Here is a 16,679-nt window from a genome sequence, read left to right as displayed (position 1 = left end):
TGCGGGGGGTGCCTGTAACAATCACACTCAGGCTCGGACCGCAGCAAATGTGCTTAGTGTGAAAGCCCCTAAATGATTACAGAATTTATATATTTTGTTGAACTTTACCCTTTAAGTCAACAAATTATTTTAAATCAAGGTTTCTTGCATCAGTAAATAAAATTTTCCACTTTCTCTTTCTGATCTTTAGAGGCATTCACACTGACAGCGATTTATAACAACAAAATAACTACAAAGTGAGGTTTGAGGTGACGGGCTAAAGACCACTGGTGAGAGACCAACTCTTTCCAAATGCGCTGCAATGCTATGCTGATGCCAATGGGCATTTACATTTTTATTTATGCATTTGGCAGACACATTTATCCAAAGCAACTTACAGTGCATTCAAGGGACAAATGTCATCAGTTTTGTGTCCCCAATAAATTAAATCCATGATGTTGATGTTTCTAGTGCCATGCTCTACCAACTGGGCTTTACGTACACCTACTAGCAATGGAAGCGGAAGTGAAGTTTGCATATTCCTCTTCTTAAAGTTGGATAAACTGTTATGTAGGAGTAGGCTGTTAGCAACAAATGGTACAGCAACTTAGCAACCTCAGTGTGAGTGTCGCTTTAAAACCAAACTAAACTAATTTTGTACAACCCGAATTCCGGAAAAGTTGGGACGTTTTTTTAATTTTAATAAAATGAAAACTAAAAGACTTTCAAATCACATGAGCCAATATTTTATTCACAATAGAACATAGATAACATAGCAAATGTTTAAACTGAGAAATTTTACAATTTTATGCACAAAATGAGCTCATTTCAATTTTGATTTCTGCTACAGGTCTCAAAATAGTTGGGACGGGGCATGTTTACCATGGTGTAGCATCTCCTTTTCTTTTCAAAACAGTTTGAAGACGTCTGGGCATTGAGGCTATGAGTTGCTGGAGTTTTGCTGTTGGAATTTGGTCCCATTCTTGCCTTATATAGATTTCCAGCTGCTGAAGAGTTCGTGGTCGTCTTTGACGTATTTTTCGTTTAATAATGCGCCAAATGTTCTCTATAGGTGAAAGATCTGGACTGCAGGCAGGCCAGGTTAGCACCCGGACTCTTCTACGATGAAGCCATGCTGTTGTTATAGCTGCAGTATGTGGTTTTGCATTGTCCTGCTGAAATAAACAAGGCCTTCCCTGAAATAGACGTTGTTTGGAGGGAAGCATATGTTGCTCTAAAACCTTTATATACCTTTCAGCATTCACAGAGCCTTCCAAAACATGCAAGCTGCCCATACTGTATGCACTTATGCACCCCCATACCATCAGAGATGCTGGCTTTTGAACTGAACGCTGATAACATGCTGGAAGGTCTCCCTCCTCTTTAGCCCGGAGGACAGGGCGTCCGTGATTTCCAACAAGAATGTCAAATTTGGACTCGTCTGACCATAAAACACTATTCCACTTTGAAATAGTCAATTTTAAATGAGCCTTGGCCCACAGGACACAACGGCGCTTCTGGACCATGTTCACATATGGCTTCCTTTTTGCATGATAGAGCTTTAGTTGGCATCTGCTGATGGCACGGCGGATTGTGTTTACCGACAGTGGTTTCTGAAAGTATTCCTGGGCCCATTTAGTAATGTCATTGACACAATCATGCCGATGAGTGATGCAGTGTCGTCTGAGAGCCCGAAGACCACGGGCATCCAATAAAGGTCTCCGGCCTTGTCCCTTACGCACAGAGATTTCTCCAGTTTCTCTGAATCTTTTGATGATGTTATGCACTGTAGATGATGAGATTTGCAAAGCCTTTGCAATTTGACGTTGAGGAACATTGTTTTTAAAGTTTTCCACAATTTTTTTAAGCAGTCTTTCACAGATTGGAGAGCCTCTGCCCATCTTTACTTCTGAGAGACTCTGCTTCTCTAAGACAAAGCTTTTATAGCTAATCATGTTACAGACCTGATATCAATTAACTTAATTAATCACTAGATGTTCTCCCAGCTGAATCTTTTCAAAACTGCTTGCTTTTTTAGCCATTTGTTGCCCCTGTGCCAACTTTTTTGAGACCTGTAGCAGGCATTAAATTTTAAATGAGCTAATTAAGTGGATAAAAGTGTAAAATTTCTCAGTTTAAACATTTGCTACGTTATCTATGTTCTATTGTGAATAAAATATTGGCTCATGTGATTTGAAATTCCTTTAGTTTTCATTTTATTAAAATTTAAAAAACGTCCCAACTTTTCCGGAATTCGGGTTGTATAAAACGTAATTAATATTCATTAGTGGTCGACTGATATATTGCCAAGGCCGATATATCGGCCGATATTTGGTATTTTTTAATTCTTATATATATATATATATATATATATATATATATATATATATATATATACTCATTTCAAACTATTGATCACATTTTTACTTTTATATAACTAGATTACATTTTAAATTAAAGTTATTATAAATCATGTCAGTTCTAGATTTAAATTAATTTTTATTAGTACATTTATACCAAACAATTCTTTTATATTCACTTATGTTTTTAAATTTGCTTAGTTTTTTAATACCTGCTGGACAAGTATATGCATGCTGAACTGACATTTTAACATTGCAGTACATAAATTAACTTTGACTGTGCCCCTAAGAGTTCAACTGAGGTCACAAATGCTCCTTAACAAAAACATTACCATAGAGTCCAGCAAAATCTTTATGGTTTCTTACCTTCTTAGCTGCACTGATGCACTGCATGTACTCTTTGGCCAGGTCTGAGCACTGAAGCGTCTGCTCACGGTTCTCTCGATAGCAGTTCAGGATCTGAGCTTGCAGGTTCGAACACACCGGATCCACATTACGTTGCCTGTGAAAAAGGTCAGAGGTCTGAGAGAGGCGGGTCATGAGGGCATAAGTGTTTATCTAACTTTATCTAACTGCAGAGGGATATTGCTGTAGACATCCTGGAAGGATCGTACATGCAGTGACAGTAAATATTTTATATGAAGCACAACCAAAAGACAGACTCAGCTGTATTTACAGCTGAAAGCTGTAAATACTTTCGCATGACTCACTCACTCACTCACTCATTTCCTTTCCTTCCTTCCTCCCTCTCTCTCTCTCTCTCTCCCACCCCTCCCTCAATTCCGCTCTTCCTGTGAATGGTTTAGTAGAATAAATGAATGCGGGGAGACAGGTTAAACTGAATTACTGGCAGAGTGGATATTCATTAATAACACCAGTGTCAAGAGTGGCAGTGACTAGAACAACTATGATAAATAACCCAGCGAGCAGGAAGGAGGTGGAGGGGGTGAACAGACCCAAAAAATCTTTGGTACATCTGTACAATAGATCCTTAAGGCAAAAAATAGTCATTCATCTTCACTTCAGACAAACACCTTCACTCAAACTAAGAATGCGAATCTGCCATTGTATAAATGATAGTTATTGACTCAGATTATGTCATCTGTGCAAGAAAATTGTACTAAAAGACAAAAATGAGTGTTTATAAAACAATCTACCCAATCATGCTAATCATTCTCAATGTCAGTTTAAAAGCTAATTTTTTTTAATACAAGTATGGATTTGGATAATATATGTGCCATTCAAAATGTTTTTTAAATTATTAAAATAAAACAGTGACAACAAAAGGTTTAATAAAGAGATTTATCCATCTAGCTAATCAATCTGGTTGTCAAGTCAACAAAAAGATCAACTAGCTAGTCCTGACATCAAATGAATAATGCACAACCAAACAGCTATTGAAGAATGAATTATTACAATTACTGAATCAGATAATGTATGTGGTGAAAAAAAAAAATAAATAAATAAACTTTGTAAAAAATAAAATGATAATTTGTAAATAATAATAATAATAATAAAAATAATTATTTCTTAAAAAGTAAAAATATTACATTTATATAGTCAAATTAACAGTTAACTAACCAAATTTGAAATGGCTCTAATTACATCACAACAAATTTATGACATGCAATCAGTCTGCTGTTTTTTTTTTTTTTGTTTGTTTTTACAAAAATAAAGTTTTACTTGTGCAACTATTTTTACAAAAACAAAAACAAAAATTCTAAAGCAATAAAATGAAAGCAAAATGGAGAAAAAAAGAGGTTTCATTTTATTATTTACTATTTATTATAAATACCCTATCAAGCTACTCACACAAAAGATAAGATAGCACAAATAATGTATGGGGTACTCAATGCAAACATAATCTAAAGCAATACCATTAAATTTTAACTTAAAAAGAGTGAGCTACAGTACTTAGGCTTCACACCACAAAAATGTATTGACTACTGATGGCTTGACTGATAAAATAGATAATGTTTGTGGAAAACTGTATCTTTGTTCAATAATATCCTAAACCAACAAAACAGGGCTTTATAGTGTAATTTATCCAATATAATTACTTTGGCGGTCATGCTGATGAAAGCTTGGCTAGTCAGGTGTCATGTTGAACATCACTGGACTGATTAAGCAAAGTGAATCCATGCATCCACCTCCAGCTTCACCACAATTGCGGCTTTCAGACAATCGACTGACATCCTGCTTAATTGAAAGGCGATTTAAAGGCTCAATCGGGCTTAGGTTTCACTTGCATGTTCAATTAAATCATCAACAATTGCCATTAATCTGATGCAGGGTAGAGATACTTCAATCCGGGTTGTACATCTTATCATCGTTCGGGAAAACCAGACATGGCTGAAAGGAGAAGGGCGAAGGTAAAAAAAAAAACTTCCATCAATAGCACATATAGGGCCGCCATGTATCAGAATGCCGAAACCGTTTTTTGTTTTAATTACCTTGCGAAAGGAAGAACGACTACTGTAGTCAAATTCTTCTCTCTGGCAGATAAGAAACTCTCCTTTAATTTAAAATAAACTGCCTTCATCGGGAACGGCAAAGGCTTCTGATAGAGCAGAGGGTTTATTAAAGCAGTCTGAAGCAGAAAATTGGCTTGTTCAAACCCGGGCTGAACTGAATTGAACCAAATTGAAGGTGAGGTCTTTAATAAAAATATTAGCCGAGCTGCTTACTAACTGCTCTGTTTGAAGAGCACAAGCCGTGCCTGTTTAAGGGATGCTCATTTCCTCATTTCACATCTGTAAATAAATAACACGGCGCTTAAAGATTAAATGTTAATTACCAGAATTTCGTCTATTATTTGTAATCTCCTTAACGGAGCAGAGTACTAGAGAACAAAGTGCGACTTCAGAAACCTTTCCGAGGCGGAAACGCACAAAGCGCAATTCAAAAATATGGAAATGAAATGCAAAGAAAAAAGCAGCTACAAAAGATTAAATTAGCTTAAAACACATTCTGTGTGTAGGAGCATGTGCTCGTAAACTTGAAGAGACAAGCTCATTATTCTGAAGCTAAGGAGCCGGGCTAGCTGAAAATTGGTAGATACCAAAGACCACGCAGAGGTTTAGCTTCCGCTCGCTCATTAATTATTTCCAATCAGCTCTTGTTGATAAGAGAAAACACGACTTTGGAACTACCACACTACAGAAATCTCAGCAAGCCATGGCTCCAACTTGGATTAGCGTCTGAATGCTTGAGAAAGCAAGATAAACAAATAATAGCTAGATGAGAACAGAAAACACAAAATCAAACCTGATATAACACATAGGTCACAAGGCTTTATCAGCTCAGAGTTCAGCATGACATGTTTTCCCGAGTCTAGAGTCTAAAATTAACTAGATTAGAGCGCCTGTGCCTTGACCTTGCTCAAGCTCAGCTGGTAGATGAGAACCTCGTCTTATCTCGTCGACTCTGCTTCCAGCGGCTCGCTCGCACTCTGACAGCTTTACAATTGACGGAGCCTCCTCGACCGCATCCCTCCAGCCTCCCGTCTAATCTCACCTGTAGGGGTCGGCGGTTTTTCACAGCGATGGGCCCCACTTAAACTTGACAAGGCGAAAGGAGGATGGGAGAAAAAAACAGATAAAGAGAGAGAGAGAAAAGAGAAAAGAGGCACTCAGAGGGATCTGACAAAGCTGATAATTACTCCCGTAGCCGGAGTCCACATTTGCTAAACTGGCGGGCCACAGTTCTGCACCTCTCTCTGGGGTAACAGCCTCTGGAGTGCTGTCTTGTCACTTCTCTTGCCTCTAGTCAATCAGTGCGTGGAATTCAACAGTCACGCGTGCTTCTGTAACTTTCGGTCGGCCACGTGGAGACAGGGGTAGAGAGGAGATGTTACTCTGGTTTGACAAGGTGAGAGTTTTGTTGGGTGCAGGAATGGTCTGACTTGTCCTCAAGCCAGGAGGTCACAAAGCAACGGTGCAGAACTCGGTGCAGAATGTGTGTGTGTGTGCTTGTGCAAGGACAGTCAAATGATGACCACTGTTTATTTGACTTCAGTTAGTATCTAAATATTAATGCTAATACAAGTCTTACAAAATTATTGGGTTAAATTGACGGCCTTAGTATTCTATATCATGGTGGTTTAATTTATACTTCTTTAAATTGAGGAAAAATTTAGTATAGTTTTTTTTCTGTAATGAGAATCACCACTGAGAATAATGGGTACTAAAAACAAGTCTTCAGTAAAAAAGACTGTATGGTAATAAGAATTTTAACATTTACATGATCACAATGAAGCAATTTTTTCTATGTAAATTCTTTCACAAGCGTTCTTTCTTGGGATGGAACATTTCAGTTAAATCCCAGATCTTACTAGGCCACATCACCCCCAATTACAGAGGAAAAGTTAAGATAAAAGTCTAAAATCCCAATGCAAATCCCTCAAAGCAAAGCATCTGCAAAAATATACATAAATCAAGGTCAAATAAAGTTCTTCATTTGAATAAACAAAAGCAAGGAGAGCATGGTGAGAAGAGAATGCTACAAGATGATTATCAAAATTCAAACCAGAAACCTAGCACGTGTGTGGAGAAAAAAAAAGAAAGAGAAAAAAAAAACCTGCTGGTTTACTTTTATTTGGGCTGCACAAGGGTTGGGTTGAACATATACTGTACTGTGGCTACAGTCTAGTTGACCCACACTTCCACGCACCCTTCCAGCCAACAGCTCCTCTAATGAGGGCCTTTCTTTTGAGAGACCCCAAACAACATCCATTGAGAAAAGAAAAAGAAAAATATCAACAAATGCCTGACTGCGGCAATATAATTGGCTGCCATAGAGCAGGAAAGTTTACTGGGAAGGTAGACCAACCATGATGCTGGCCAGATGCATTTCTTACTGTTCTTTTTCTTTACTTCATTCTCTTAAAGAGACAGTTCACCCAAATTAAAAACTGTTTGTGTATGTGACTATTTACTCACCCTCATGTTGTTCCAAAACTGTAAGTTTTCTGTGGAACACACAAATAAACTGAGGAATTCCAGAACAGCTACAGTCCTGTTCTTATCTGACAAGAGTGAGCCAGGGTGTGGTCTTCTTCTGTAGCCCATCTTCTTCAAGGTTTGGTTATTTTGTTGGTTGTGCACTGATGCCCTTCTGTATAACTCTGTTGTAACGGGTTATTATTTGAGTTACTGTAGCCTTTCTATCAGCTCAAACCAGTCAAGCCATTCTCCTCTAACCTCTCGGTCATCAAGAAGACATTTTCGCCCGCAATGAACTGCCACTCACTAGATATTTTCCCTTTTATACGATTCTCTGAGAATCCTAAAGGTGGTTATGCATTACAATCCCAGTAGATCAGCAATATCTGAAATAGTCAGACAAGCCTGCCTGGAAACAACAACCATGGCATGTTCAAAGTCATTAAAATTAACTTTTTTCAGCATCCTGATGCTCAGTTTGAACTTCAGCAGACTGTCTTGACCATGTCCATGTGCCTAAATGCATTGAGTTGCTGCTATGTGATTGGCTGATTAGATATTTTCATCAAAACAGGTGTACCTAATAAAGTGGCAGATAGATGGATTATAGATTCATTCGCATAGAATAACCAACAACAGCATTAGCAAACATCTTGCAGTGCACCCAACAGTAGGTTCGGTAGTTCATCTTGGCTGGATCACAGTTCCTCAGCAGGAATTCTCATGTTTTAACTCAGAGGGAGTGTCAGCCACATTAAAAAAGTTAACAGCTTAAGTCATTTTGTGGATTAACGCTCATTGGAGACGCGAACCGTTTCAAACGATTCATTTCGATTTGGTGAACTGTGTGTCGGTCTACTTCACACTGAATCACACATGCGCAGTATCATCAGTTCATCAGTTCTCAAATCGGACGCGTCTGACAGAAACGGTTCTTGACTCGTGAACGAGTCATTATCTGGCTCGGCTCGGTGTTCATCTTCAGTTCTCTCTTCACAGCAGTTCAGTCAGTGTACTGTTTGAGTAAATGAATTACTCCGGGATATTGGTTTGTTTGAACTCAGAGGGAGTGTCAGCCACATTAAAAAAGTTAACTGCTTAAGTCATTTGTGGATTAATGCGTATTGGAGACGCGAATCGTTTAAAACGATTCAGTTCGATTTGGTGAACTGGTTCAAAAAGATCCGGTTACATCGAATGATTCGTTCGCAAACCTGATATCACTAAACTGGAGTGTTTTGAACTCACAACAGACACGGAAGAGAAGACAATGCTGAATAAAGTCATAGTTTTTGCTATTTTTGGACCAAAATGTATTTTCAATGCTTCAAAAAATTCTAACTGACCCTCTGATGTCACATGGAATACTTTGATGATGTTTTTCTTACCTTTCTGGACATGGACAGTATACCGAACACACAGTTTCAATGGAGGGACTGAGAGCTCTCGGACTAAATCTAAAGTATCTTAAACTGTGTTCTGAAGATGAATGGAGGTCTTACGGGTTTGGAATGAGGGTGAGTCATTAATGACATAATTTTCATTTTTCGGTGAACTAACCCTTTAAGTGTCAACCTTTCAATACCAGCCATCTGGCTCTATTCTGTCATGAAACGCCCACTTTTCCACGTTTCACACACACACAAAAAAAATCTCATTACAAAAGTAAAAAGGTTTGCGAACACCATATCAAGTCGACTTTAAAGAGACGCTTTAGTGTGCTTTCAGCTCGGCTGTTTTAGTAAAAGAATAAGGTCATACACTACCAACAAAGACACACAAAAACTGAAGTCGTCATGTACAGATGTTCTTCTGTGCTCTGATTGGCAGATGAGACATCCCCAGGGGGAAGCTCATTACCCAGGTCCCAACATCATTTTTATAACCTCAAAGCACTCGACTCTTTGCCATCATTGCACCTAAGACTGGCACTTACCGACAGCTGCTACAAAACCTGTGAAACTCAAGAGGACAGAAGAGGAAACAATCAAACACAAACACTTACACACGTAAATCACGCACACTCAATCAGATGATCTGAGCTCGATGCTCACACACTCACACACTGGGACGGCCTTATGAGATTATCGTTTCAAATCCCTCTTTAAATCTAACACAAAGCATGCTGGGAGAGAATTAGTCACAAGCCATCTGCAGGTTTAATGGTGAAAAGTGTTATTTTTGTATTATCAAACAAAAATGTATTTTTAAGAGTCGTCTGGTGAATTCAGGATTCTAATGTTTTGAATGATTGCCCTTCTTTCAAAAAAATTAGCTATCGCACACGTACCCACAGTGCTTTGTTCTGTGGGGGGTTTGGATGAAAAGCCAGAATTAACAGAAGGGTTCCAAAAGAAAGATGACTTTCAAAAATATCAATAGAGCAAATTATTTTTATGTACATGCAATTCAAAACAGACCAATCACTCACTCTGGAGTTGATCAAAAATAGTATATTATATATGTGTGTGTATATATATATATATATACACATATATATATATATATATATATATATATATATATATATATATATATATGTGTGTGTGTGTGTGTGTGTGTGTGTGTGTGTGTGTCTGTGTGTGTGTGTGTGTGTGTCTGTGTGTGTGTGTGTGTGTGTATATATATATATATATATATACATATACAGGGTTCCTGCAGGGTTTAATCAGTCAAATTTAAGACTTTTTAAGACCTTTTTATGACTATTAGGATTTGAATTTATGACTTACACGAATTACGATAAATAACTTCAGTCATTAAAATTCCTTTCAAGTCTTTTTTTTATTAATGACTTTCATTGAAAGTAACAAGTTTTATTATTTAAAGAGTTATTCTATTATTTCTTAAGATTAAGAAACTGAAGCCTTCGCCTTCTTTTTCTTGAGTATCAAGAACACAGGAACACTTAACAATTGTAACATTGTAAAGTAACATTGTAAATTAACAATTATTTTATGGCATTACTTTCCAAAATAACAAGTGTTATTGGTGTTTGGTCACAGTATTCAACACCCACAGGCCGGCCGTAGATGGGGTCAGCGGGGCCCTGCTGAAGGTTGTACCAGTGGGCCCTGTTTGAAATTGTTTAATTTGTATGTTCGTTCATTTTTATTTATTTTTGCTATTTACACAATGTTTAAGTTTTTTTCAAGTTTGTAGGTGTCCAGGTACAGAAACCGAATAATTAAATGTAAAATAGCACTGGATAGTCTTCAATGTAAAAATTAAATATACAATCAAACCAAAATTTATTACACCTTGAACATTTCTCACATTATTACAGTTTATTTGCTATTGCTTCTAAAATGGTTATAAAATATGACAAGAACTCAGAGTTAAACTGTGTCAGAACAAATTCGTCTTGATAATGTCATAACTTTGATAGATTGTACGTAATGGATTACAATCAACCAAAACTACAGAAAACTGTTAGTATGTCAACATTTACACAACTATCAATACTTTGTTGACCAATTACCAAGCAATGCTTTATTTTGTTCGACTGTGGTGTGAAAAGGTTGCATTAGCAATTAAGAAAAAAAAATGCATGGTGCTTTATAAGGTGCTGAATAATTTTTGCTACCAATTTTATAGATAGATAGATAGATAGATAGATAGATAGATAGATAGATAGATAGATAGATAGATAGATAGATAGATAGATAGATAGATAGATAGATAGATAGATAGATAGATAGATAGATAGATAGATAAAACATTTATATCTATCTATTTCCCTAGTAGTTCACTGTATGAAGATTCTTTGGGTATAATATGTCACAGTTTGCTTTTACTCACTTACATAAATGTATTAGTGTCCTACTAGTAAAATATGGAGTCTGGATAATTTTTGGTTTGACTGTGCATAAATTCTTGTTGAAACTACAAAGTTATGCAGTCAAGATTAGTGAGTGATTTTTCTTTCATTTTCTTGATTAACATTACAGCAGCCAGTAGCTAAATTAGGAGCGGTCACTTTAAGAGACAATGAACGCATCTTTTTCCTCAACCGTTTACTTTCACTTAAGAAATACCGAACACAGCGCACGAGTAACCAGCTACTCAGTTCAGCTTTTCCGCGTCTTGTGTTTGGATGCTTGATCCCGATTGTTAGCGACGGGCTTGAGCCAGCTACTAAACGCACCGTCTTCGAGCCATAGATCGTTAAAGGTACATTTTCCCATTATGATAGCCCAGGTTGATTTCAATTAAGCTAAGCAGTGACTGATGGAGTATATCTGTGCCAAATTCACTCCTTCAGGGTTTGTATAAGTTTTTTGTTGTCATTTTTTTTTTAGAGTGTGGCCCTGTATGACATACTAAAGGGTGGAATTCCTTGTATGGGCACTGTGTGTGTTATGTCTACTTTAAGTCCAAAACCACCTGAAAAAAGAAGAATATTAATTATTATTATATGAATAATATTTATAACTTAAAACGTACATGATAGATTGTGCCCTAGGTTTGAAAGTTTGGGGTCAGTATTTTTTTATATTTTTGAAAGACGTCTCTTATGCACATCAAAGCTGCATTTATTTGATCAAAAATACTGCAAAATATTAATACAATTATTAATACAACTATTTTAATATATTTTATTATGCAATTCATTCCTGTGATGCAAAGCTTAATTTTCAGCATCATTACTCCAGTCTTCAGTGTCCCATGATTCTTTAAAAATAATTTTAATATGCAAATTTTCTGCAAAAGAAACATTTCTTATTATTATCAATACTGAAAACAATTGTGCTGCTCAATATTTTAAGGAAAATGTAATTTTTTTTCTCAGGATTCTTTGATGAATAGAAAGTTCAAAAGAACATTACTTAATTGAAATCTAAAAAAATTGGACACATAAAAATGTGCTAACACTGAAGAACTCTTCACTGTTGCTAATGATCAATTTAATGCATCTTTGCTAAATAAAAGTATTCATTTCTTTTTTTTTTTTAAATCTTACCAACTCCAAACTTTTAAACTGTAGTTTATATTTAAAATGTGTATAAATAATGGAAACAGATCGGATTAAAATTTCAGTTTTTAAAGCAGTGCATTCAAAATTAGCATTTTTTGTGAATCACTACATGATACTGAATAACTCAATGAATGTACTAAAATGCCTAAGGAGAAAATGATTGAGAAAAATACATCCGGAAACCAGACAGCTGAAATGTGAACAGGCACTTTTGATCTACAGATAGAAAGAGTGGCCAGAAAGAGGTAGAGAGAGAGTACTGTGGTGGAGATGAAAGAAAAAGGGGCAAGGAGAGAGAAGCGAGTAAAAAATTTGTGAAAGATCCTCAGCCTCAGTGAATGGCGAGCAGCTCTGGGCGCTGGTGGGGTCGTGGCGAGCTACACACAATCTGCATTAAGTACAGCAGCTGGAGATTCATTCGAACCCAGAGAGAACAAAATACCTGTCTCTCCAGCAGAGGAGAAAATAAACTTGCTCTAATGAATCTCAAATACAATTCAACCTCACCAGTTCCACGCCTGGCTTCAGAGAGGTGGGAGAAAGAAAGACAGCAACCACAACATGAAGCTGATAGCAAAGAATAATAATCAATGTTTTGGCAGGGGCTTCTCGGATGTTGTATTTACGTTAATGAGAGTCCAGCCGTCAATCCTGGTATGTTCTGTTCCTTTCACATGAACTTACTTTCATTCTACCATTTGCAGAGAAGGAATAGAAATGACCTATCTCCATAGAAACCAGGCCATCTTCCTTTGAAAGCACCAGAGCAAGCTTGCGACAGTACCTTGCTTTTCACCTTATCATCAGTTATAGACTATTTCATGAAGTAAACTAGATGACCGCAGAAAGGCTTACCATGCCGCCAACATCATTAATTTAATGAAACTTTTTCAAGGCACTAAAAAGTCTTATCTCTTTTCAAGAAAGTCAAAAGTTATTATAAGGCTGTGATCAACCGGAACAAAATAACCACTTTTATTTTCAGCCATGTTTGTTTAGTAACTGTTTGCATCAACTTTTTGGAAATTGGAAACTGAAACTCAGTTCTCTTTTATCCAAAGAAGTTTCTTTTTGGTCTTCAAATTCGGGTGACCAATTTTCCTAGCTAATCATTAAAAAAAAATTAAACTTTTGCTTGTACTTCTTCAATGCCAAATCCTGCCTTGAATTCAAGTAGATGTTGCTTGAACTCATTTTATTCTTTAAAATGTTTGTATTATAATTAAGTGACAATTTTGTAATCTCTTACTTTATATTGGCTTCGCTCCTGGTTGCAGCGGTGTGGAACTGTTCAGCAGGCGTCTTGAAGCGTTCCTCATTCTAAAACACAAACATTAAAAATACTGATTATGACTTTCACCTGAATATCTCAATAAACAGACTGCTAGAATGCAAGCACGGGATTATACAATGACCATAGAGCTGATAGAAAAGAATATAATTTTTAATCTTTGAACAATTTCTTTCAAAAAAATATTAAGATTTCACAGTGATTCCAAACATTTGTAGTATAAATATTTCTAAAATGCTGGTAAAATGCATCATGAGAAGACAATGGCACTTTTGAAAAGTTGCATCAATTTATCCTGTCTTTTCATGTTTGATATTTGCACTTATCAAGAACTCAGTGCTCTAGAACCATTTAAAAAAAAATTACAGTGTACACATTTCTGATTTCCCCTCTCCTAGAAAAAAAATGAAACAGAAAAAAAGCCAAACTATTGCTATGTGAATATGGGCGGTTATGCGGTAATGTATTCAAAAAATTTCTCGGGTTCAAAAGACTGAACCTCATTCTACATGCATCTTGAAGCTATAGAAAGTGTTAAATACATGTGGGTGGACCCTTTATCATATGCAAAATAAAGAGGGAAAACCGTTCGTATTATGGTGCAGTCTAGCAGGATTATGACACACTGACCCAAATACATTTCCTGAATCCCTTTATCCTTTCATGGAGCGATCCCTGACAGGTCTTCAATTCAGGGTCATTTTCATGCCAGCAGGAAACACTTAATGCTGTAAAACAAAACTAATCCTCAATAACAAGCACTCTCCTGCCGGGGCCAGTGAGCTTAGGACCCTAATTCTGTAAATGAAAAACCCTTGCATACAGATCTGAAGCAACTGTTGGGATTTACATGGGGCCTTTGAATACTTTCAAAGCCTTTATGACATTTTTCAAGTCTTCATTGCAAGATAATGATATCTGACCATCATCACAGCTGCTATTCAGCAGTTGACACCAAATTTTATGCTAGAATTGAACAAGTCACTCTAAACGAGAGCACAGAGAGGAAAGATAAGGGTTACCGAATGAAAAACCTCTCGCATCCTCGCATGCATTAGCGCTGGGTGGATTCGCTCATTAAAATCACACAGCTGGCACCTGCTTTGTCATTCTCCACTGTACCTGGCACTACCCATCTCTGACACCCTCGCCTTTCTGCCACATCCGCTGCATTTCTAATCCAATCAGCATTTTAATCTATATCGGGCAACTATGCTTCACTACAGGGTGCATTTGCTGCAAGACTTTCTCCCAAGGACGAGCACTTCCTGTGACAGACAGGGATCAGCACTGGGGAATCAATGTTAGACTGTAACCAGTGTTAGAAAAAAGAAGAAAAAAAAAGAAACGTACATTTTAGAGCCGTGGCATATGTGGTTAGTGAAAATTTTCCAGACACTGTTATGAAGATATTTTTCTTTTACAGAATTCATGTTTAAAGGCCTACTACACACTGCTGGTAGTGACTACAACGAGCTTCTTCTTGGGTTTGTTACATCACAAGCTCTGAAATTTACATAAACCATGCAATGTCCTGCAAGAGCAGTGCTTGCACAGGTTCTGCTCGATCCTCTTCACTAATATGCTCTCTATCTTATTCAGGCTCAAATTTATACGGCAATATTGATGCCATTGTTTACCATTCACCTCACTGTAAGTCTTACTTATATATTCTTACTGGTGAGTAATAGAACATACTGATAAAGGAAAAAAAATATTCTGCCTAAATTTTTTTGTTTTTGTTTTTTTGTACACCGATGCCTGCAGTGGCTATAGCTGGAAAACACAATGGGATCCCAGCATGAAGCCTTGTTGGCGGTCTGACAAAGACACTGATTGTACCTGCTGAGTTGGATGCATCTTAAAATGATTTGCATCAATCGAATCACAAGCTTTTCAAAGATATGTGGCTGGCGGTAAAGCTAACATGTTAGAACAACATAACTATATTATAAAAATGTTAGTTTTTTGGTCATTAAGAATTTTGTTAAATTAATAATTTTATCCAGAAAGGATGCATTAATAGTTTTATCAAATAAGAGTCAAGAGTTTGATCAAAAGTGCCGAAAGTTTTCAGATTAAATCAAATAAACGTTCTTCTTTTAAACTTTCTAGTCAAAGTATCTAGAATTTATCATGCTTTAAATAAAAATATTTAGCAGAACATTAGTTTCCAACATTAATCATACAGAAATCTTATTTGATTAGGATTATTTCTAAAGGATCATGTGGCACTGAAGGAAAAACAACAATTTAAAATATATCTAAATATAAAAATTTTGTTACATTTTAATAATTTTTCAAAAAATTACTGTTTTTCTGCATTTTCTGCAAAAGTTTGAAGCGAAATTGACGCGCTTCCGAGGCAAAATCCGCTTCTTGTGGGAGGGGCAAGTGCTAGGCAGTTGTCTGTTTGCAAGATGGCTGATGTTGATCGAGCATTCGAGGCTTTTCCACTTTTTCCTGCACACGTCCTCTGAATAAACACATTATCTTGTTAGCGAAAAGTAGCTGTATATTAGGGGGAAAACAGTTGTAAAAAATGACGGGAAGGCCACGGGTCGATAAACGTGTACGTTACGTGACTCAAAAGTGAAATATCTATTTACAACACACTCTTCCAAGCGAGGTCCTTTTTATTCCTGTCTCTATAGAAATATGAACTTGTGTCATATAAATCCGGGTGACTGCTCACTGACAATATCAGTCGTTCCTCCATGTTGAATGAGTGACTCCACAACATCAAGCAGGCTCCTGATTGGTTAACGCAGCGCGGATTAATGGCAAGGTTCAAATTTTTCAACTCTGGCGTCAGATGAGCACCATTGGCACCATTCGCGCAAACTAGACGCGCGAATGAGGCGAATTCTCGTCTACCGCGCCGTGCCAAACGCCTCATTCGCGCCGCGAGACCTCCAGACGCACGTAAACACATCTTTACATTGACTTAACATTGAAATAATTCATGCCTGACGCTCTATTCACGTTTGGTGTTAACGCAGTATAAGAGTTTTCTATTAAAAACATTGAAAAATTTAACAAATCCTGGACTTTGAATAATACTACAGAAATTATGAACTAAGAGTTACTAAGCCTATAGTATAAACTTCATCTCCTAATTTAAGTAA

The 16,679-nt window shown here is 36.8% G+C and overlaps 1 protein-coding gene across 1 annotated transcript in view; it reads right to left on the bottom strand.

The window, feature by feature from the left end:
• The window catches only part of LOC132129545 (MICOS complex subunit mic25a-like), a 63,696-nt gene that overhangs the window by 18,165 nt on the left and 28,852 nt on the right, over positions 1 to 16,679 (bottom strand). Inside the window, exons 5-6 of the mRNA XM_059541174.1 lie at positions 13,510 to 13,580; positions 2,706 to 2,841 (exon numbers count right to left, since the gene is read on the bottom strand). Coding sequence (XP_059397157.1) covers positions 2,706 to 2,841; positions 13,510 to 13,580 — 207 coding nt within the window. The remainder of the gene's footprint in view (positions 1 to 2,705; positions 2,842 to 13,509; positions 13,581 to 16,679) is intronic.

Source organism: Carassius carassius, chromosome 46, assembly GCF_963082965.1.
Source record: "Carassius carassius chromosome 46, fCarCar2.1, whole genome shotgun sequence".
Classification (NCBI taxonomy): Eukaryota; Metazoa; Chordata; class Actinopteri; order Cypriniformes; family Cyprinidae; genus Carassius; species Carassius carassius.
Note: the sequence above shows the minus strand (reverse complement) of the source record. Positions and strands in the feature narration are given on the sequence as shown.